This window comes from Protomyctophum parallelum (genome assembly GCF_964188405.1).
Source record: "Protomyctophum parallelum genome assembly, chromosome: 8".
NCBI classification, from domain to species: Eukaryota; Metazoa; Chordata; class Actinopteri; order Myctophiformes; family Myctophidae; genus Protomyctophum; species Protomyctophum parallelum.
Genome location: NC_139703.1, coordinates 11,228,258 through 11,251,119, shown reverse-complemented (window position 1 = coordinate 11,251,119; position 22,862 = coordinate 11,228,258). Strand labels below are relative to the sequence as shown.

Genomic DNA, 22,862 nt, shown 5'->3' with positions numbered 1-22,862 from the left:
AAGTCTTCATAAGCTCGAGCGCTCGAAAGAAAGGGAAATTCTAATTTGCATTCTACAATTTAAAAAAAAGAACACATTTTGTCCAGGCCTTTCCATTGGATCAAATAGGCTACTCTTTAATCTTTATATGAATTGACATAATAGTATAGTGGTTTCCAACGGTCCGTCCGCGGCGCGCCCCCCCCCCCCCCCCCCCCCCCCCCCTCTGCAGGAGGGGTCCTGGGGAGGGAGTCTATACGTCTGCAGGGCCGGGGTCCTCAACCAAGGGCCAAGGCGAAGGAGACGAGTAGTATAAATTGTATAATGTAATTTACATGATACATATACTCCTGGACTAATATAGCTTACCGTATATCTTTAAATCGTCATTGCTGATGAAGCTGCAGCTTGCAGAGCGTGCAAAATATATGAAAATGTCTGCTTTGCAGGTTTGGCTTCACCTCCCATTCATCTCTCTCGCTCTCTCTCTCTCTCTCTCTCTCTCTCTCTCTCTCTCTCTCTCTCTCTCTCTCCACTGAAGTCGTGACTCGTGACGCATGCATATATGATTGATTGTGTTATATTTATTTTTAACATCCTCGCGGACGCTTCATTTAGTCTTTTGTATATAGGCTATACAATATCCATAGCCTCCTGTATGGGGCTTTGGATTGTGTTTGTGTTCCTTTGACATGATGCAAATTCATGCAGAAATAGCGCGCCTTTTGCATGTAACTTTGGGTTTAGTGATGATGAGGGAAGCCAAGACAAACCCATGCACGCTCCAAATCCTCAGTTAGCATTTAACTCTGGAGACTACAAATGTTATACCATCAGACATCAGTCGACGTGGTGGATTTGCTACACCCGTAAAATTCTCAATATTAATTTGCAACGCTGGGACCGAGGGCTCGGACTCGGGAGTGTAACCAAATGGACCCTTAGGGGTCCATTTTGAACTCTCAGGGTTAAACGGCCACTATGGATTTGACAGTGTGCTCAGAGGTGGAGGTGGAGCTAAGTGACTAGACTCATAAAACCCATAAACATATTCCTCATTTCACTGTCACGGTGACGCGCAACGCATTGAGCGCATGAACAAGACGTTTTACGGTCATATTTTGTACACGTGATTGTGCGGTTCCGTTCCGAAGCGAACCGAGCCAGAATCTGGACTTCAACACGCTGCTTCTGTGGACTTTGTTTCTTTAGTTGAACCCGTTTTTTTCAATATAAACTTGAGGATATTTATCAGTTCCCCACCTCCGCAGCAAGGCTGCAACTATCGCGCAAAGCAAAGGAATGCGAGTTCGAAGAAAGAGTGACTGAGCGGTGAACCGGGCGGATAAGTGTAAACACACACCCGGGATTCGAACCACCGGTCGGCGTAGGAGGAGGGGGTATCCCTCCCGAGTCCCGCGGACTTGGGAGCACTTCATCCCCGGGTGGGTATACAGGCCGGCTCGTGGTCCGGTGACCATGCAGCATCCCTTGGACATGGCGCATTACTACCCCGTGGGTGGGGACGTGCACGCCGACCACAGGTCGCACCGCTACCGGAGCTTCATGATCGAGGAGATCTTGACGGAGCACCCGGAGCACAAGGTGTCCTGCAGCTCCCCGGCCGGGGACCTGCTCAAGTTCGGAGTACAGGCTCTGCTCGCGGCCCGGCCCTTCCACAACCATCTGCGTGAGTTCTGCATGGAAATAGGGTTCATTATACAAATCGGAGAGTGCAACTGCAACCTAACCAACTGGACCCTTTCTTTTTCGGGTCCGTTTGGTGAGAATAAAACCAATGCGTAAAATGCGTAACAAAAAATTATAATAATGCGCGATTTGAATTTATTCCTGGGTTTATTCCCAAAGAAAAGCTTGTTGGACCAAGAACTCAACTAGCCGACATATTCAGTTGCTTCTGTAAGAAAAGTATGACTGCAGTGTTTATTTTTTAGCGGCCAGTGTCAAAAATAATAATTGTTGCGCAAAGGCAACGAGCGGGTTCAATGTTCCGATTGAAGGCATTTGTCAGCCACTCAATAATAGTTATGCTATTTATTATTATTATTATTATTATTATTATTAAACAATAATTCAACAAGAACGTATGCTTAAAGCTCTGTCCGTTTCCCATTGATTAAATGTATTTTGTGTGTGAAAGCACATAATTTGAAATCTACGTTACACTTGTGACTTACGGTAGTAATAATAATAATAATTGATTATTAGTTATTTTAAACTGTCTTATAGGGCCTATACTGCATGCCCTAGCCAAAACTATGTTTTTAGACACACTGGATTATTTGTCTCAAAGGTCAAACATGAATTGGGGGATAAACACCTCGTGAACTGATGTATGCCTACAATTAGTGCAATATCACATATATACCGAGGCGATAACCCATGCAATTACTGCACTTTGGCTTTGTATAGTGAGTATATAGGTATAGGCTACACATTAGACATTAGGCCTATATCCCAATTATATTCTTCGAGTCCGGTTATTGGTTTTGGTTTACTTTATTTTGTCATTGAAAACCGCTCCTGTTTGCGAATTTTCGAGGTCATGTTTGTAACTTTGAAGGCGTTGAATAGCCATATCTGTCGATGTTTCTTGCAATAGCAGCACTCGCCCGCGCTTTATTAACCTAAATAATCGTTTTTTAATAACCTAAATGAATACTTTTCTAGCAGTCCCAGACAGAAAGTTTAATATTTTGGATATTCCCCCCCCCCCCCCCCCCCCCAATGCAGTCCTGAAGGCCGACCACCAGACAGGCCTGCTGAAGTTCCCCATGTCCCCGCTGTCGTGTTCGCTGGGTTCCCCGCTAGGATCCCCGCTCCTATCCGGTCCCCCGGGCCTCGGGATCGGCCCCGCGTCTCACCACCTCCCGCTGGACCTCCATCTCCGAGGCAAGCTGGAGCAGCACGGCTCCGATCTCGGGGGGAAGACCAAGAAAGGCCGTAGGAGCCGAACCGTCTTTACCGAACTGCAATTAATGGGCTTAGAGAAGAGATTTGAGAAGCAGAAATATCTCTCCACACCAGATAGGTGGGTCTGCTCAAATACCCCACACATGTATTGTAGGTGCTTATTTCATTCATCTCTGAGAGTCTGAGAGAGTGCATTTGTACACTCAGAGATTTACAAATAAAGCTATAGGAAGAGTGGGCTCCCACACTTTGGGGGTACCGGTCCATAATGTTAAATTGCATAATGTTAGGGTCTGAAATAATGTGACGTAGTCTCTATAGACTGTATACACGATTTGACTGCAGGCATCATTATCAGACCTCAATTTACCTTCAACATCTTATTTAAATATGCCCATATATAATGACCTTTTTGTAGCAATTTGTAGCAGAAATATTAGGCCTTAATTGTTGTACATTATAGGGGAAAATAGCCAATGTAACATTGAGGTGCCCACAATGTTTAGTTACTCACTCTTCCGGAAGTTCCGGATAGTATTCCGGCCTAGTATTAAAAACTTCACACCTGACCCGGCCTATAAGCCAATGTTGGAACAAGAACGCAGATTGATTGATTTATTGATGGATTGATTGATTTGAAATACAAAATATACTTACAATATACTATAAGTAAAAGTAGGCTATGGAAATTACCCAGAATGGTCCATTTCACAATCATTTGACTATACAGTAACGCTTTAATGTGTTCATTACTTTAACATTGTGGGGCTGATTATGTGCTAAATCTGCAAAGTAACTATATAGGCGTTGCCACTAGAAGTAATTAGTAAAGTACAACATTTAATTTTAATGGGTAGAAGTACAGTATCAAGAAATGGAAATACAAAATCAAATAAAAAGTAGGTTACCTCAAAATTGTACTTATAACGTTTAAAATGTGTATATGTTCCACCACTAGCCTAAGAGCCCATTATGTTTCAGAATGAGGAGTTTTACAATACAAGTCAAATCCTGTTTTTTGTTTAATTTGTTTGAGTCAATGAATCAATGTGTAACTGTGACAGGGTACATTTGTATACCCATGAATCAGAGTCAAATTAAAACAGGACTGACTGAGGGTGTTTTTTCTCATCCTGTCTCTACAGAATAGACCTGGCGGAGTCTCTGGGTCTCAGTCAGCTTCAAGTCAAAACATGGTACCAAAACAGACGGATGAAATGGAAGAAAATAGTAAGTTATCATATCAGATTTCATTTAAATCATGTGTTAATTTACAGGGGGGAAAAACAAAGGTATAATATTATAGTATAGTATTTATTTCGTTAAAGCGTTTAAAGATATTCCCATAGCAATATACAGTTTGTGCAACATGGGGGTCTCCTGCATATCGCTCCAGCTGTTTCATAAAACAAAACGAAATACATTTGCAGGTCCGTACTCCGTTGCCAATTTCAGCAGAGAGTAACTCAGCTTACATTACATTACAAGTGTTCCAGTTTTTGACTGCTCGTTTCTTTGTGTCATCACTTCCAGTTTCACTTGTTTATCCTGAGTTCTCTCTCCTGATTGAATACAATTTGTATCCCAAGCTGAATGTGCATTTTCTGTTTACTAAAGAGCTGGAGAGATATGGGAGAGCCCTGTTACTGAACAAACACCCTACCTATAGCAATGATTCTATAGAATATACAGCTAACACTCAGTCTGACACTCAGTCTGAATTTTCATTTCGTTTCACTTCATCGCCAGGACAATATTTTACAAACAATATAAACTTCCTATAGCTTTATCTCTGAGAGTGTACATTTGTATACACTATTGTAGTCTTGAGAATATAAGGTCAGTATTTGCATCCGTTGTGTTTTAAAAATCACACCCGTGTGAAGTGAGGGGCACTCTTATCATCGTACATCATCATGACGGAAAATAGATCATGACGGAAAATAGAGACTATGTCTATTTGCTCAGAGACTATGACGTAACATTCTTCATTCACTGGCAATGGGATTTTAATTTCGTGTATAGGACAAAGTTTGTGTTCATACACCAAAGGAGGCCCGTCATTTGACCGGAATACAAATGGACCAAAAGTTGCATATAGGGTAGAATGTTTTGATTGTACTTGAACCCTATAGTGTGGGGCAAACATTTGGTGAAAATAGACGATCTACAATTACATGATCGTGAACAATGTGATGTGTTGTGATCTGGTAGATTGTTTGGAGCGAAGAGATAAGCTGGAACAAGTATACTGTACAGAGCCAACTCGGGTCAAGTTTAGGCTATAAGAATAGAGGGTTTAATGAATTCCTATAAAGTGCACTTACCCCAGGGGTTCTTTAGGGGGTTCCAGGGGGTCCCCTGCAAAGTCTTTCTGAATATAGCATTAAAATCAGTTTAGCCACTTTAATCCTATAGCTATTTGAAATAGCCGATTCACAAGCTCATATTATGATGCAGTGCCTTGTGAGCTTCTATATAGATCAGCTTTTCTTATATCTCAGCGGAATAGATTAAATCGGGGGTCCATGAAAAAGTTTGAGAACCACTGCTATTATGTTAATAATACATGCAATTAAAGTATCAAACCCATGGACAAAATTGTAGATGCTATAGTTCCATCCTGATCCTATACACAATAGTTTCAATGTACACATTATTTTTATATTAAACTCATGCATACTGGTACTTTACTATACACTGTCTCTCACATGTGTTTACCTTGCTTATTGTCAGTCGCTCATGGGTGAGAGTGTCTTAAATGGGTGAAAGTGCTTAACTTTTACATTGTAACAGTACATTGAGTTTTGTGGTGATTCTTGTGCTTGCAGGTTTTACAAGGAGGGGGCTTGGAGTCTCCCACTAAGCCTAAAGGCCGGCCCAAGAAGAACAGCATCCCCACCAGCGAACAGCTGCTCTCCTCCGAGCAGGAAACCAGAAGCCAGTCAGTGTCGGAGGGCTCAACTTCTTCACATCTAGACAACACCAGCCAGGAGGAATGACCTTTTTCCATTCCAAGGACTGCTTCAGTTTGATAAGCATTTAGACACGGACCTCCCATTTTGATACTTTTTTTTTACTTCCATCAATGGGACCATGCACTGTAAATCCTCACTCAGTGTTGATTTAATTCTGAAAGTGTACAAAATACGGGTCTATTTGGTTCCATTTGTACACTCCCAGAGGGACAGACAGACCCGTAAGGGCCCATTTGGGATCCCTGGTGGTCCCCCGGAACCGCTGTTGAGAAACGGTGTGATATACACACACTTCTGATTCTGATATGACGCCTAAGAAACACTCTAGAGAGAACTCCTGACTGGGACTTGTAAAATGGCACTGAGGTACAGAGACCATTTCTCCTGGAACTCCTTGGTGTTTTTGTATAGCTTTTATATTGTTATTATTATAATTATTATTATTATAATTATTATTATTGTTATTTTTGCATTCCTGCACCGAATCCTGATGCATCCGAAGCTCAAGTCTCTCTGTTCAAAGCAACGACAAACACATCACGTCGAAGAACTTTTTATTTTTAAAATTTTGTTCCATCATGCAAGCAAGCTGTCCAGGACTGAACCAGTAGGTCTCAAACCTTTTATTGTACATATTATTCTATATAAAAAAAAAATCAGAGCTCAATTTATGCTTTGTTGCGGGCGTGCGACACCATCGTACGACGGACTATAATTGGGTGCTTTAAAAGCCTAATTCATGCTCTGTCGTATGCCGGCGTCACGCCGAAAATAGGCGAGTGAAACCGTCATGCGACGAAGTATAAACCAGCCCTAGTGGATCCACTTTTCACACAGTGTCCGTTTATTCATTCATTTGTCGTGTATGTCATTTTGTGTAATTATTAAATATATTTTCACTAACACTGCTCTTTTATTTTTAAGGGGTAAAAACAAAATCTCAAAAATCTTATTTTAGACACAGTGAAAATGTATTTAAAATGCTTTGTCACATTCCTCACAAATACGATTATATCCACCCAATTTGATCCAATAGGTCTATACTCTACAATGTTAAATTGAATAATTAAATTCAAATGTGCAGTACACACACGCACGCGCGCACGCACACACACACACACACACACACACACACAAGCTATTAATGAGTTAATTATGTCAAGAGATGTTGCAGTGTGTTTGAAAGAGTGCTCGCCATTAAAGTAATCCATATATAAATTCACTTATAGTTCAGTAGGCCTATAAAGCAGCATTAGGTCAATTTACATGTGATATCAAACACTGCAGGTGTTCTTCAATTTGATTTAACCCGTTGTAACTCAGCAGCCATTAATTTAATATGTAGGCTGTATAGCCTATACTGTATTTAGGCCTTATTGCTGTATGTTTATGGGAAAATGAGAAAATAAATAGTAAATTGTAGTATGGCAAAGTATGGCAATTTGCATAACGTTTATTTTGTGAATGTCAATCGAATCTAAAAATGTTTTTTTTTGCCAGACTTCAAATATAATAAGCTGTATACATTCATGATTCACATAAACCTTCATGTGGCCTATATCTCCACATTTAAACTGTTTCCCATCCACATATTAACTATAGGATCCAGATCCATTGGAACACAGCCGGTTCTCTTCCCCCAGATTCCTGAAAAGTATAACGGTTTTGGACATAATGGGCGCCTGAACGCGACGATATAACTTTATAACACATTCACGTCACGTGCACCAAACGCGTTTTGCTATAGGCTATACTGAAAGGAAAAGCCTTCAATGTCTAGAGCAGACCGTCCTAAAGGCTCTTATAGCGCCCTTAGCCGCCGCAGCACGGGTGTGATTCAAGTTCAATAATCAACGTTGCGCAAAGCTGCAGAGCAAAATGTGGAAATGTATGCTTTTAATTTGAGGATTTGCGGCTTTAGCATTTTTATCGTATTTATTTACTTCCAATCTGTTGCATCAACAGAGGTAATATATAGTGTTAGTCGCATAAAAGGCACATCATCCAAGCATTTGGTAACTTTTTGAATCGAGCACAGCCTATAATTTGACGGAGAAATGTTTGGATAGGCTGATTCCCCCTCTTACCACATTTGACGGGATTTAATCCCGGCCGGGGATTTTGTAGAGGCCACGTTCAAGTCAACACAATGGTCCAAATAAAAGCTATTTCTGTCCATACTAATTCATTCGTAAAGAAATGTTTAAAAACCTGTTTCATCAAATTACACTCCAGCAGGAAATAAACACTGCCCTACAATTTGTAAAAGCTGCATGCCTTTCACAGCATGCGTGATTCAAGACGGGTGATCATTCGACATTGTGTTATAAGCTATAACAAAGGCTATGTAGGCCTGTACAGGCTACACACAGTATAGGCTATGTTTCTGGACTGGTGCGCTAAAATAATTATGGCTGCTGTGCTGATGATGGCAATCTATTTTAAAATGGACCAATTAGTAGACTTATATTGTCACTCATTATAGATCATTAGGACCTATATACGCCTATAATGTCTGATAGAGAGTAGGTTTAGGGCTGCAAATTGGCTTTAAGAATGACGTGGAGGGATCATTGAATGTTAACGTCACAAGTGTGCTATCATTCAACCGCACGTGGATAATGTATCCTCAGTTTAAATCACATCATGGTCCTAGACATGATGGGCTGTGGAAGGGCCTAAATGCTTATAAGGCTTAATTGGCTACTAATAATGCATTTGATTCGGCATGGGCACGACAACGTCCTGTAGCCAATCAGGCTGTGACCTGTCCTGTCCTTGATGGTAAATTACCGTTTTGTTAAAGGACAACTTTAGTTTTTTAGGTTTGTTATTAGATTAAGTATAAAAGGTGAGTGTATTTTTTATTTTATTTGCTGCTTTCTTTTGTTTTAGGGATTTTAGCTGTTTTTGACAGGGGGCGGGTGCATTCGAGCATGGGGCTAAATATGTATTTTCTTTACAAATCTTTATACGATTTATTTGTTTATTATTTACTATAGTCCTACTAGACACCAAGAAATCACACCTGGCCGCAAAAGATTAAAGATCACAGGATCTACTGAATGTGTCAAACTGACATATTGAGCCTATATGACACATGCTTCCCCCCAGTAGGCTACCTTCACATTCAGTAGATCCTGTGAGCTTTTGTGGCCAGATGTAATTTATTATATTACATAATAATAACAAATAGCTATAAAACGTTAAAAAAAGACATATTTAGCCCCATGCTCGAATGAGCTATCTTCATCTTGTATAGCCTACTTTACTTGAGCATTTTTATTTTAATTGGGGTTTCACTCCATCACTACATTTCAAAGAAGACAAATATTGTAATTTTGATTCCAGATCACATTGCAAAAGCCTGCGCTTTATAGCCTACATTTAAAAAAAAGTATTTCTACCAGTACCTTAACTCAGATATGACAGCAATTTTCACTTAGTTGAGTAATATTTGACTTGTACAACAGTACAAATACAACCCACTATAATACAGATGAAAATAGGTGTATAGATTATGATCTGTATTGCCTATAACTAGATCACTTCTTAATGCTGTAAACGGTTGGGAGTCTTTTTAAGACTATCTAATGGAACAATTAATGCTGTGAATTGTATGGACATCTTCTTCCTCGTCATTGCTTTGCACAATGATCATAAAAATGGGCCTATAGCGATAAATAAATGAAAAAGGATGACAAATTAAGACTGTTAGTGTTAACATGATGAATGAATAATCTCTCTCTCTCGCACGCACGCACACACACACACACACACACACACACACACACACACACACACACACACACACACACACACACACACACACACACACACACCATGTTGTATACATCTGAAAAAGCAATTTGAACAAAAACTACAAATTAGGACAATTTAAACTGCATGGCTGTAAATCAAACGAAATAGTTAGACAATAGTTTACCGGTATATTGTAGATGTGTTTACAAGCTATATAAGAAACCCTAATTGTCTGCCGGCAAAGTATACAACATTTTAATACAACATGCACGTTTGATTGACTGAGCATTTTAAAAGGTACAGCAGTGGCAAGTGGTTCAAGGGGTGAGACACCAAACAGTAAGAGGCTTGTGTCCAATACATTAGTCAGCACTCAAACAAACTGGACAAATAACCATACAGAATATTAAATATCAAAATATACAGTTTAAAACAAATCATGATAACAGCAATAGAAAGTGTCTTTTGAGAGACTATAGACGCAAGTCAATACAATCTGAATGTTATAGCTAAACTAAACTTAAAGTATTAGTATTATTACTGTCATATTCACAGAGGAAAACTTGAAGAGTGAAATAGATGGAATTAATGGAAGTGATGCTGAAGACTTATTCATTTTGCACAGTATAATCCTCAGTGTTGATTCATCCAATTCAGAGTGTATACAAATGTAACCAAATTGGACCCTGAAAGGAGGTTGTGGAACTTTTTTCAAGAATACAATGAATTTTGTCCAATCATGATAGATACAATTTAACATATACAATTGGGGCGGTTGTATTTTGTCTCCCTGCTGTTCTATTAAGACATTTGGATCATGTGAAATCTATCGCCTGAGCAAGCAGGCAGGCTCCATTAGTTCAATGGTAGGATTTGCAGGAAACCGGGTTCAAATCCGGGGTAGAATTGCACAGTTACATAGTGGAGCTTCTAAGGGTCCATTTGGTTACATTTGTACAGTACACTCTCAGAGTTAAAAGAACACTCTGGTCTCCGGTGTTTTACTGTGTAGGAAACAAGCAGTACTTTCTAACAATTAGGATAGAATGTGAAATGATTTTCTGGTTGCGTTCACACTAGGAGGTCTCTTAGAGAACAGAGAGTTTCCAAACGCAACATGTTTTGGTTTGGAACCGACAATATTTAAAACAACATTCCATTTCTCTGACTTGTCCGGTGCGTTAAACCACGTCACGTTGTGTTTGTAAAAGTTTTAGAGAGTTTAGAAAGAATCCATTTCACTCTGGATTTTTGATGCTACCTTAACATAATATTATAGCTCTGAGCAATTCTGTGAGCCTGTGAACCTTGTTTGGCTTAAAAGGTCGTTGATTCCTCATCAGTGTGGATACTTTTTATACTATAAATAAAGCTGTGAGCTGATGGCTAGCAGAAGGACAAGATGATTTAGTTCCACTTAAATAGTTTCTGTGCCGGGTTGAGGACTGGGAACTTGAAAAGTGTGAGGAAATGGAAGTGTGTTAACAACCATCCAAGGTTACAAGGTGGTCTTTATTGTCATGGTACATACTGTAAGAGTGAAATGCAGTTTTGTTCATAGCTTTGGCAATATATAGAATAATAAAAAAGGGTGAGGGGGACGTTTATACAACCAACAAGAAGGGTGGATACTGGATAAGGGAAGAGTTTTGACAAAGGTGTTTGCCAGGGACCCGAAATAGTGAAAATAGCAGATCTACAAGGACACACCGCGTTGCTTCGCCTTCGCGCCACGTTGCAAGCTTGTAGATCAGCTATTATCACTACTACTTAATTATATAAAAAAAAAACTATCTTTTTAAATATATATATTTTTAAATGTATAATAAAGAAACCCATAGAAATTGGTCCACAAATTGGAAAACAGTGGTGCTAGATCATTAACACTCAAAGCACACTTATTGTGAAGTCTAGATGATTAGAATGTAAACATGTTATGGAGATTACATAACATCTAATGTAAACATATTGTGGACATGCAGCTGTGTAAACTTAAAGACCTTAATCGTCAGTGTCCTTGGCATTGTACATCACGAGCCATGCGCCACCCCTTAACCCTTATCCCTAAAATTATTTGCCATTTTTTTACTATTTAAAAAAACCTCACAACATGTAGATGTAGATCGGCTCGTTGAACTATTTTAAAATGTTTTTCAAAATAGTAAGAAAATGGCAAATAAGTTTAGGGATAAGGGATAAGGGTGGCGCAAGATGGAGCCCCAAATGTGCTTGGAGGGAGTGGGTACGTGAGGGGGGGGAGAGGGGGTGTGTATCCGTTAGCTGTCTTTAGAACTTGCACCTGCATGGCACCTGATCCACATACAGTGTAGTGTGTGGAATAATAGCACTGTCATCGTGAGGTTGTCGTTTCCAAGCCCTGTAAAGTTACAAGTTCATGAACACGTCAGTGTTCATTCATCTATAACTAAACTCAGGGAGAAAATGTTTCATGTTGCATTTGTTGGTCACATCTGTACATCTGTAGGAGTTATCGTTAAATGTTAAACTCTAACGTTAAATGTTTTATATATATATATATATATATATATATATATATACATACATACAGGTAGCCTATGCACTGTGTTTCCAATTAGATCAGCAAACTTTTTTCTTACTCACCTTTTTTGTTCTAGGCTCCTGAGGCACCAGTAAAGAACACGTTTGTGGCGGTCCTATATGAGGTAGGCTACTTTAAGAACCAGAAATTACAATAAATGCTTCTTTCCTTTTATCTTTGGTCTAAACTCTAAACCAAAAAAAAAAATGTGTGCGCGTGCGTGCGCGGACAAAAAGGAAAGTAAGCTATGCAGAATATCAAAGGGAGATTTTCTACATATTTTGCATTGCATTCGTGCATCTCCTTGTTATCATGGAACAAATCCCATGGTGATAATTAAGAATTAGGTTGGGAGTGGCTTATTGTCGGTATCAGCCAGTAACACGCGGGAGTCTGTCCCCGTTACAATGGGCTATAGACCCCTGGGAGATGGAGTCTGTCCCCGTTACAATGGGCTATAGACCCCTGGGAGATGGAGTCTGTCCCCGTTACAATGGGCTAGACCCCTGGGAGATGGAGTCTGTCCCCGTTACAATGGGCTAGACCCCTGGGAGATGGAGTCTGTCCCCGTTACAATGGGCTATAGACCCCTGGGAGATGGAGTCTGTCCCCGTTACAATGGGCTATAGACCCCTGGGAGATGGAGTCTGTCCCCGTTACAATGGGCTATAGACCCCTGGGAGATGGAGTCTGTCCCCGTTACAATGGGCTATAGACCCCTGGGAGATGGAGTCTGTCCCCGTTACAATGGGCTATAGACCCCTGGGAGATGGAGTCTGTCCCCGTTACAATGGGCTATAGACCCCTGGGAGATGGAGTCTGTCCCCGTTACAATGGGCTATAGACCCCTGGGAGATGGAGTCTGTCCCCGTTACAATGGGCTATAGACCCCTGGGAGATGGAGTCTGTCCCCGTTACAATGGGCTAGACCCCTGGGAGATGGATTGCTGAGGTGGAGTGCCACACCTACCATCAGTATCCAGTATTTCCCGCACGACTTGCCGCACCCAAGCCACACTACTCATATACGCTGAGTGCCCGGGATCGAACCCATGAACTTGTGGTCCAAAGCTACTTGACACATAACAATACGTTATAATGTGAAAATTAAACTCACTCTGAAATGACAGACTTTCAAATACACTAAAGTGTGGGCTTGTATTGTTGTGGTCTACCATCATGACTTGAGTTTCAAAAGATTCACTTTTACCAGCAGGATTGCTGGCACTAATTATCCCACACAGTAAAATGTTAATTAACAAGTGTTAATGTAAATATGGACTGGCAAGGGTCAATTTGTACACTGTCAGAGATATTAACACCACCACATTTGAAATAGTTTCTTCAAAGACAAAAGTAATATAACTACAACATGATTACACATTAAGAATCAAGAACCAAGATAAGCAAGTACAACGTAAGTACATAACAGTTTCTTAACGAGAACGGTTTGCCAAATGTTTCTGTTCATTTCTATGGATACTGTGTATACAATAGGTCTTCAGAACTCTCTCTCTCTTATGGATTTCAGATTCTTGACATTCTTGTTAATCATCCAACGTGTGCATTTTTTCACTGGTGGTCTGGTCTCTTGTACTGTAGCACACTTCTCCATTTCACTTAAAGATCCCCGTCTGACATACACATCTGTGTATGTCACACACACACACACACACACACGCACACATGCAGCGCACGCAGCGCACGCAGCGCACGCAGCGCACGCACATCTAAGCAAATGGCTAATCAGCCCTTGTCCAGAATGTCAAATTTCTGTCAGTGCCTAATCATACAGAGTCAAGTGCTGAGCATTAATTTAACTCTGAGAGTGTATGATGAGACCCTTTGGGTCCATTCATACACACTCAGAGTTAAAGTAACATTCAGGAATTTAACTGTGTATGCAAATGAACGACAGGTCAACCCAAACAGCAGACTTGAAGCCTGAAGTTGCCAAAGACAAAACAGTACACACAGAATGTGTGGGGTCTCCGCTAGGGGTCCGGCTGTACAGAGAGTGGGGCTCCCTTTGTCAGCCGTATATGATGCAGACTTCACCCACCCCCCACCCCCATAATACGCTCCCCCATCCCCCCACCCCCCCTCCCGCCATGGGCTTTGAACAATGTTGCGTTGGAGTTGGACAGCAAAGCGACTTCCGACATAAATTACAATCAGGAGGACGGACGAGTCAGTCCAGCCCAGGAATCAGAACATTTGGAACATCTACATATCCATGCAATTGAATCATTATGAGACCCCCCCCCCCCCCCCCCCTCTCTCTCTCTCTCTCTTTCTCTCTCTGTGGCGGCAACGACAGCATTCTGGTGCAATTAGCCAACAGTTCTCAAACATTTTCATGTCAAGGACCCCCAAATTAATATGTATTTGGCAACAGACCCCCATCTGAAAATACTTTGTGCCAGGGGCCTCCCATACAAGATTTGGGTTGTTAAAATGTTTCAAAAACATTAAAAAAATTCTTTCATTTTTTTGAAAGTAGCAGGTCACAAGTTGTATTAGTGAGTGGCAAAACTGATATCGATGCCATATTAGGATTTTCTTTTCTCAGGGCGCCCTGGAACCCCCTGAAGGACTCCTGCAGAGTCCCCAGACTCCACTTTGAGAACCATTGCCATAATGGACCGGGGGGTTGTGGAGGGGGCCCAGGGCGCTGCTGACCCCAATTGTGGAGCCGGGTGTTTATGGAGTCAAAAAGGTGCACGCTTTTTAGACAGAGCCCAGGATGGTGTGGTTATAAGTGTCCGGCCCACGCACACACGCATGCACACACACACACACAGTGAGCCAGCCAGCCAGCCAGCCAGCCGCGCACAAGGGAGAATTTCTCCACGATTAAAGACCCTCTGATTAATGTAACGTATGTGCCAAAACTGCACATGCGGCGTATGATCCCAATTAGACTGAAACCCAAGTCTGACCAGGCACAGGTCCACATCAGCGCTGACATTCTTCCCCTTGTTTTCATTGGATGTTCCTTGACAACAAGAAAGAGTTTTTTTTCCCGCTTTCTTGCAAGGCTGTTAAAAATTAAACTCGTAGAGATAATTCCATGTGAATGATGTTGAGATTACGGTGAGGCATGTTATCATTGCTCCGTGCATTAAGCTGGACATGCATTGTGCGATGGGGGCCGAGCGTGATAAACATGTGAGGATATTGTCTAAATCAGCGATGCTCAAAGTGAGGTACTGGGGACCCTCAGAGGGCCTTTGGAGGGTTCCATGGGTGTCCCCAAATGAGAAACAGTTTAACCACTTTAACCCTATTTTATACTTTGGCTGCCTATTCCAAAATTACATTAGTACATGAAATTGACATGAAAATGTACTAGAACCACAGCTGTTAAGCACTCAGCCCAGCCCACGTGAGTAGGCCTATACGTCGTGCACACCCAGGCTGCAGCATACAGAAGAATAACGTGTCAGTTGTCTGATTTTGTAAATTCTTGATCAAACTGTTAGTTATAGCAGCTAGTTATTAGACTCCATTTAGACAACTAAATCAAGTCAAAGCAGTATTCAAATTGAAATACTAGCCAATCAGAAAAAGAGATAAAAATATCTATTAAGTTCAGCATTTACATTGAGTTATGGATGCATGCATTGTGCAATCGATGCTTGTTCAATACTGCTTCTGGTTATACGGTTCTAAGGTTAAGACTAAATACAATACAGAACCTCTGCGAGGGAGACCTTGCCAAGACGGGGCAAAAGCAGCAACAACAAACAATAATAAATGATAACAGAAACGTGCCACAATTACACTAACCAAAGAAGATAAAAGTTAATAATCAGGGAGTGAAATCGGGAGAACCTATAGACTGACAGGTAGTTAGCTTAATGGCAACTATTTCCATTCCATTAAGCAGGGCCATGTGTCGTTTACACACGATTGTTCCAAACTGCTGCCATTGTCAACAGAATTGGATCGTTCATTTTGGAGCTCCAGTGTCTGTGATGCGTGACAAACTGACCAAGTCTCACAGGCCATTTCATCCTTTTGGCAGACATGACATCTAAGCACTTACACCCTTTATACTTAGATGACCAGGGTTCCCCAGGGCTCTATAATAGGTTCCTCCTTTTGTCTCTGTACACTAAATATCTCTGCCGAATGATCACCCCAGAACAGGGACGCTGAAGTTCTTTGTGTGATTAAGTCACATTGATCTGTTTGTGTCATGACTCATGAGAGTATCATTACTGGCTTCGGCCTATATGATCATCCACATCATGTACGAATGAGGCATCATAAATCCTGGTCTCTAAACTGCCTCCCCCTGGCCAGCCGGGACGCCTGATGCAGGGGAAAGGAACTGGTTGGAGTAACGTGTTCCTTCCACACGCTACGTCCAATGGACTTGAGTTCAAGTCCGTTGCTCTCACCATGTCCCCCATATACTGTATGGGAACTAGGTTGGCAGAGGGTGTGTAGAGCCCAGGATCACATTAGATAATTGACACAGGGGTGAAAAATGGGTTACAAAATCGTGGGATAAAAATAAAAAAAAGAAAGAATGAGGCATCATCAACAAATTTGTCGCCTGATATTTGCCAACGCCAGAATCGTTTATTCACATCACTGTTGTGTAAGCACGTAAGGCTCAAGTTCAAACCGCCATTTGTGAATTAATACTTAACAGTACACCATGCTGCGATTTGCAATGCAGTATAACTTAACAGCTTCACGAGCAGTTGAGTGTAACTATCATTCATTATGAGGCCTAGAGCTCGCCACTTCTCAGAGGAAATGAACTGCATGGAGAACAACTTTATTTTGCAGTTTGAAGTGATGGTGGCATAAAGTCCTCTCTGTTATGCCCTTCTTAACCCCCCCCCCCCCCCCCCCCTCACTCGGGGGCCACAGTTTAAATAAACAGAGTCCCCCAGACTTCAGCATTTACCTGTTACAATTCATAATGACTAACATTAGAACTGTACCTGCCCTGGCAATGTAGAGGCAATGTAGAAGGAAATTATGTTCTTTTTTGTTCCCCCAAATTTACCCAGGGGACTTTATTAAGCCCAAGGAAAGGCATAAACACGGTTTTCCTGATTTATATTTTTGATTGTCATTATTTTTGTTTCATCCTAGTGACTGAAATTCAGAAAATCACTTTTTTATTGTATGTAATACTAATAATAATATGGTGCTCAGCTGATGTCCAATTCAGGTTCAATATCGGTCACCACGCACGCAGCACATTCACTTCTCCTACACATTCCCACTCTCAAGTAGCACTATACTGACAGCTTGGGGCAACATCTGAGCGTCCATCAACGTTCGACAACAGTCCCGGTAATCCCGCCAACGCGGAAGTGCCCACTCCCAACTCATAATGCACGAGTTGACAAGTCCGCTAAAAACATTTAAAACAAAGGCAGGCAAACTTGAGCCCTTTGAGGCTCAATGTGGTGCGAGGTCTGCTTCCGCCAACTCAGCACCATTGGAGTTGTGTACCGATAGCGACAGAATGGTATCATCACAACCTCTTCAACATGTGATGTGGAGGGGGCGTCCCATCAGACGTTGACAGACCCGTCCCAACTCGTCACCCGTTTGACGTCACGCGTGTGAGAAACGTGTTGGCCCCTCTGGTCAGCTCTGTGTGCACACAGCTTGGAGGAAACGTCAAGGCGTTCGTGATTGATTTGAGATGGGCGATTCCCTGACTTCATGCTTGGGGTAAAGCAAGACAGCTGTTGGGAGAAATCAAATTCCAACGCAGGAGCCGGAGAGAGAGACATATTTTTTCCATCTGTTTAACGGAGCCGTTGCCTTTCACTCGATGAGTAAATAAAAAAACATGGCCAAGTTGTGGCGGGAGGTCACTGAAACTCTCATTATATAGCAATTACTGCACAAAAGCCCGTTTCCTTTAAAAAAAAATCCAGCTTGAAAGTCAATCCCACTTTCTAGGGCCTCTCAGAAGTAAGACATGACAAGGCGGCAGCTTCTCTCTGGTAACAACTTCAAGACCTACTTATAGTGTGAAGGAAACCCATTTTCCTCAATCGTTCACTTTTGTTGTACTGTATTGTAACCAACTTTCTTTTTGTCCTTTTTTGTTTTGAAATGAGACCGTTCAGCAGACCTCTTAAAACCTTTTTCAGATACAGGACACACACACACACACACACACACACACACACACGCACACACACACATGCGCGCAGACGAACACATGTGTGTGTGCCTGTGTGTATCCAGTTGGAGAGGTGCTTAAAAGTTACAGACATTTTATCTCTGAACGATCTTGAGGAAACAACTTCCTTTCATATTGGTGCTGGACGTGTATGCGCTGTGGTATTTGGATAACTGCACCACGGCACTGATAGACTGAGTAAATGTTTGAAAGGAGTCATACAAAAGTACATCGTCTTAAGTGATTCAGATCACGAAAACTGATTACAAGCTACTGTATTTTTTACATGTGACACAAACGCGCGCACACACACACACACACACACACACACACACACACACACACACACACACACACACAGAAGACCATGAGGCATGAGCTTGCATAGATATTTGTAGCATATTGGCAGAGGCTATACCCAGTTACAGATGCAGATGCTACCTACGCAAGTAGGCTACCGTGCACGTTGAGACCGCCTTCCGTCGCCATCCATGTCGGTCATCGCAGCGGTGATGGCCTGCAGGTCATCCACGTAACTGCATTTTCTGGATGTTGAAGCCAGCAGGATACAGTTGGTCAGTGTTCTGACTCTGAGCCTGCTGCCCTGGCCAACACTGTCCTGTAGGGTCAAAAATGGTAAATGGTGCATTTATATAGCGCCTTTATCCAAGGCGCTTTACAGAGATTGTGCATTACATTCACCCATTCATTCATACACTGATGGCAGCGGAAACCATGCAAGGCACCAACTAGCACATCGGGAGCAATTAGGGGTTCAGTGTCTTGCTCAAGGACACTTCGACAGTAACTCTGGGGGAGCCCGGGTTGGAACTGGCAACCTTGCGGTTACCATCCAGGTGTTTCTGTATAGTGGGCATGAGGAGGCATGATGTAGTACAAGTACATACCCCAGCCATGATGTACAAGTACACCACGTGGACATGGCTCTAGTACTGTACGTCACAGGGACTTGCCAACCCTTGATTGATTGATTGATTGATTTATTAACAGTAGGCCTATGCATAATTGGTACATTTCAAACGAAAGCACAGCTCAATACAAAAACGGTCACTGTGGACGGCGCTATGATAAAGCATTACACTTGTTTACAACCGGGTTCACCATTTTCAATTCGTCAGAACATTTAGAGACGTACAGATATATGCTGAGTGCCAAGCAGAGAGGCATGATTGGATTCCAGTCTTTGGCATGATGACCCGGGTGGGGAATTATATCCCAACCTCCCAATCTCAGGGAGGACACTCCAACTCCAGTTCTAGCCTCATCATATTGGCTCCCGGTTGTTTTTAGGATTGATTCTAAAATAATTTTACTTGTTTATAAAGCTCTCAATGGTCTCGCACCCTCCAACCTCTATGACTGCCTGCCTCGATGTGTTCCAAACTGCCTCCCTCAGGTCCTCTAACTGCTGACCTGATCGATTCAAAAATTGATTCAAAAACAAACAAACACGTGAAGCATATTATTTTTATTAGCCTACTATTATTATTAATGCTAATGTTAAAGGACTACATGCTTTAATTAATAAGCTGATCTAGAAATGTGCGTAGTTGAACGGTTTCATTTGCGAAAACACCAAAACAAGTTGTCTTGGTGTTTTCGCAAATACACATACTACACACACACAGTATACAGACAAACAGAAATCCTCATTTCATTAGTTTGGCATCAAATCGAGGCTCAACTGATTAAAAGTTTAAAACCTAAAGAATGTGTTCAAGGTGACATCCCACTGGTCTTAGCAGAGAGGCAGCTCACATATTTGACTTTGGAAATGCAGCGGTATCCCCCTTTAACCCGCAGGTCTACGTTCCAGTGGAAAGAGTTAGTATAAGGGATGTTTAAGCCATTTGTGATGTCAAAGACTGGACAGCCCGCATATACATCATCTTACTACAATTTTGGGATGATGAGGATTGTGAATTGATAACACCTGCACCAGAGCAACAACTTTAATTAAATGTGAAGGCTGCAGATCAGTGGCGGCGTTCGCAAAATGCAGCAGTCAGCCTTTCTTCTCAGCATCCCCCCCCCCCCCTCCAATTTCTCTACCGTCATTCTGGTGTTATATTATCACAACTGATTTTTCAAATGTAAAATAATATTCATTAGCTAACCCTAGAAATAGCGCCTTTGAAGGCTTAACTTGGCTGTAGTATTAAGTCCGATCTGTTCTTCATTGTATGATGGCGGCACGCGCCAAAACTAGCAGATCTATAAGCTCACAACATGGCAGATGCTATACCGTCACACAAAAGGCATTAGGAAGAGGACGCGCGACGGGCAGTCGGTCATTCATTCGGGTCGGACGGCTTGTGAAACAAACACATTCCCCAATTTCACGCGATTGTTTTTGATATTCAGCCTGCTATCCAATCCGTCCTCGTTTTGTTTGATTGCGGGCTGTAGAAATATCCAAAGTGGATTAAAATAGCATTGGGCCTTTTTGTGTTTGCAACCATAATCTTCCAGATGGGCCTCACATGGCTGTGGAATCACTGGGGGAAGTTTCCTCACTGGCCTTTAGTGGATTTCAGTAAAAACAATCAGAAGGTCCTGGCACAGGAACTGAACGTACATGCGTCTGTGATCGACTCGCGGACGCTAAGTAAAGGTGACAGTTATAATGACCGTTGTACAGTGGAGACCAGTGGCACAGATATATGGAATGGAATGGATTCCTTAATGTGGAAGCAAGGCATAATCATCATTGACTATTATATTGTGTACATGGAACATCTTTGATATAAGTAAAACATATGATCTACAAGCTCACAATATGTTGCGTCGCATTGCGTTGTGACCTTGCAGATCAGCTATTTTCACAATTGATTTTAGGATTAGCTTATTAAGTAGATGTTCCTAATTGTGTTGTTCTCGTGCTGAGGGAGTATACATGTCTGGTAAATGTAATTTGATATGTTTGGCAGCTGCCAAAAAAAGAATGCATGAGACTTGTTTTCATGCGGAGGCAATTATGCTCCCATTAGTCATATTATTGATGATCATTTACCTTTTAATATGAATATGGTATTAATACTGTAATACCGAAATAGTCGATTTACAAGCAGTTGTTTTATTTCGGCACGAGACATTGTCATATGGCAAAGTATCTTTAGATGTTGAGGTGAATGTGAGCATGTAAACTGTCCTTTCATTTTGCATTTGACTCCCAGTGAAGCATAATGTTTTTCCTGCAGGAATGAATGAATGAATGAAGCAGGGAAGGGGGAGAGTTCTTCGGCAAAAACTGCCAAACCACATTTCAAGAGCTGCTTCTAAATGGAGCGATGATGTTTGAAATGAAGAAGAAGGGGGGGGGGGGGGGGGGGAGGAAGGAAAGCGTGAAAAGAGAGTTTTGTTCCAAGGCCACCCAAAGCCTCCAAAATGACATTACAACTTGGGTGTTAGGTTTACAGGCAACTCAAATATGGATAATCGTACATTAATATCCCTCACGGCCCAGATTAACCATATAACACAAAAGTTGCCAAAAATATTTCACCTGACCTTGAAGCAAAATATTCACACAAGTGACTCCTCGCGTCGAGTTCTTATAGCTCGGAAATCACTTCTTTTCGACAGGTGACACCTTTAAGGGATGGAGTAGGCCTCCACGGTACTCAACGTGGGGTCCGGGGACCCCCCAAGGGTCCTTGATGCTATGGGGTTCCAATAGTTCCACAACGAAATGATTGATAGTTAGGTATCGAATGCACTATTACGTGTCTGTAACTCAGAGAATATACAAGCCGTGAATTGGAATCTGTTTATGCTTGGAATCAGGGCTTCTCAACCTGTGGGCCGGGGCCCATGCCAGTGGGCTGTGAGGATACTGCAAGTGGGACCCCAAATAAGTGAGGGGCACTCACTGTGGCTGACACATGACATCACGAGTGGGAGCCTGTTGGTTTTTGGGGGCTTGCTGATTTTTGGGGGAGCATGACTTGGCTGCCACATGACGTCATGTCTGCAAGCCAGACATTGGAGAGGCCCCTCAAAAATACATAAATACGTAAAAAAGGTAATGAATTATTTTCTTTAAAACCTTCAAAAGAGAGTTTTCATTGGAACGAGGCGGCAAGGAAGCTCTGCTGGATTTGAAGCCAAAAGGGAAGTGGGTTTCAGCATGCAGTTCTAATTAATGGCCCAGCAGATGTCGCTGTTTCCCCTCCCGCTGGCTGTAACATTCCATTCAAGCGAATGAGGTTTTGGCGGACTTCACACTTGATTGTCCATTAAATACATGATGTTTTCAATCTCTGGTCTAAACTCTTTTATAAATGATCTTGATATGCGTTTAGTAAGTTATTTTTTTAATTCATGTTTACGTATGCTTCTAGGGCTTCTACTGCTTGTACAGAGTGAAGAGCCGCAGCCAATGCTATTGGCTGCCTTTAAAGCCACGAGCATTCATTTCTGGTTGCTTTTCCGACCGGACGTTCCAAGATGGTGGATT

At 41.9% G+C, this 22,862-nt stretch overlaps 1 protein-coding gene across 3 annotated transcripts in view; it reads left to right on the top strand.

Moving 5' to 3' along the window:
* The first annotated feature begins 1,054 nt into the window (after nt 1-1,054).
* Nucleotides 1,055-22,862, top strand: part of barx1 (BARX homeobox 1) — a 25,067-nt gene continuing 3,259 nt past the window's right edge. For 2 of the 3 annotated variants that reach the window (XR_014569643.1, XR_014569644.1), the window contains exons 1-5: nt 1,055-1,669; nt 2,734-3,031; nt 4,059-4,143; nt 5,745-6,498; nt 12,290-12,337. Coding sequence is in view for 1 of the 3 variants with exons in the window: in XM_083771296.1 (XP_083627422.1) it covers nt 1,459-1,669; nt 2,734-3,031; nt 4,059-4,143; nt 5,745-5,915 (765 nt within the window). In the remaining 2 variants the exon portion in view is untranslated. Of the gene's footprint in view, nt 1,670-2,733; nt 3,032-4,058; nt 4,144-5,744; nt 7,137-12,289; nt 12,338-22,862 lie in introns of those variants that run through there. The other variant, XM_083771296.1, reaches the window with a different exon arrangement.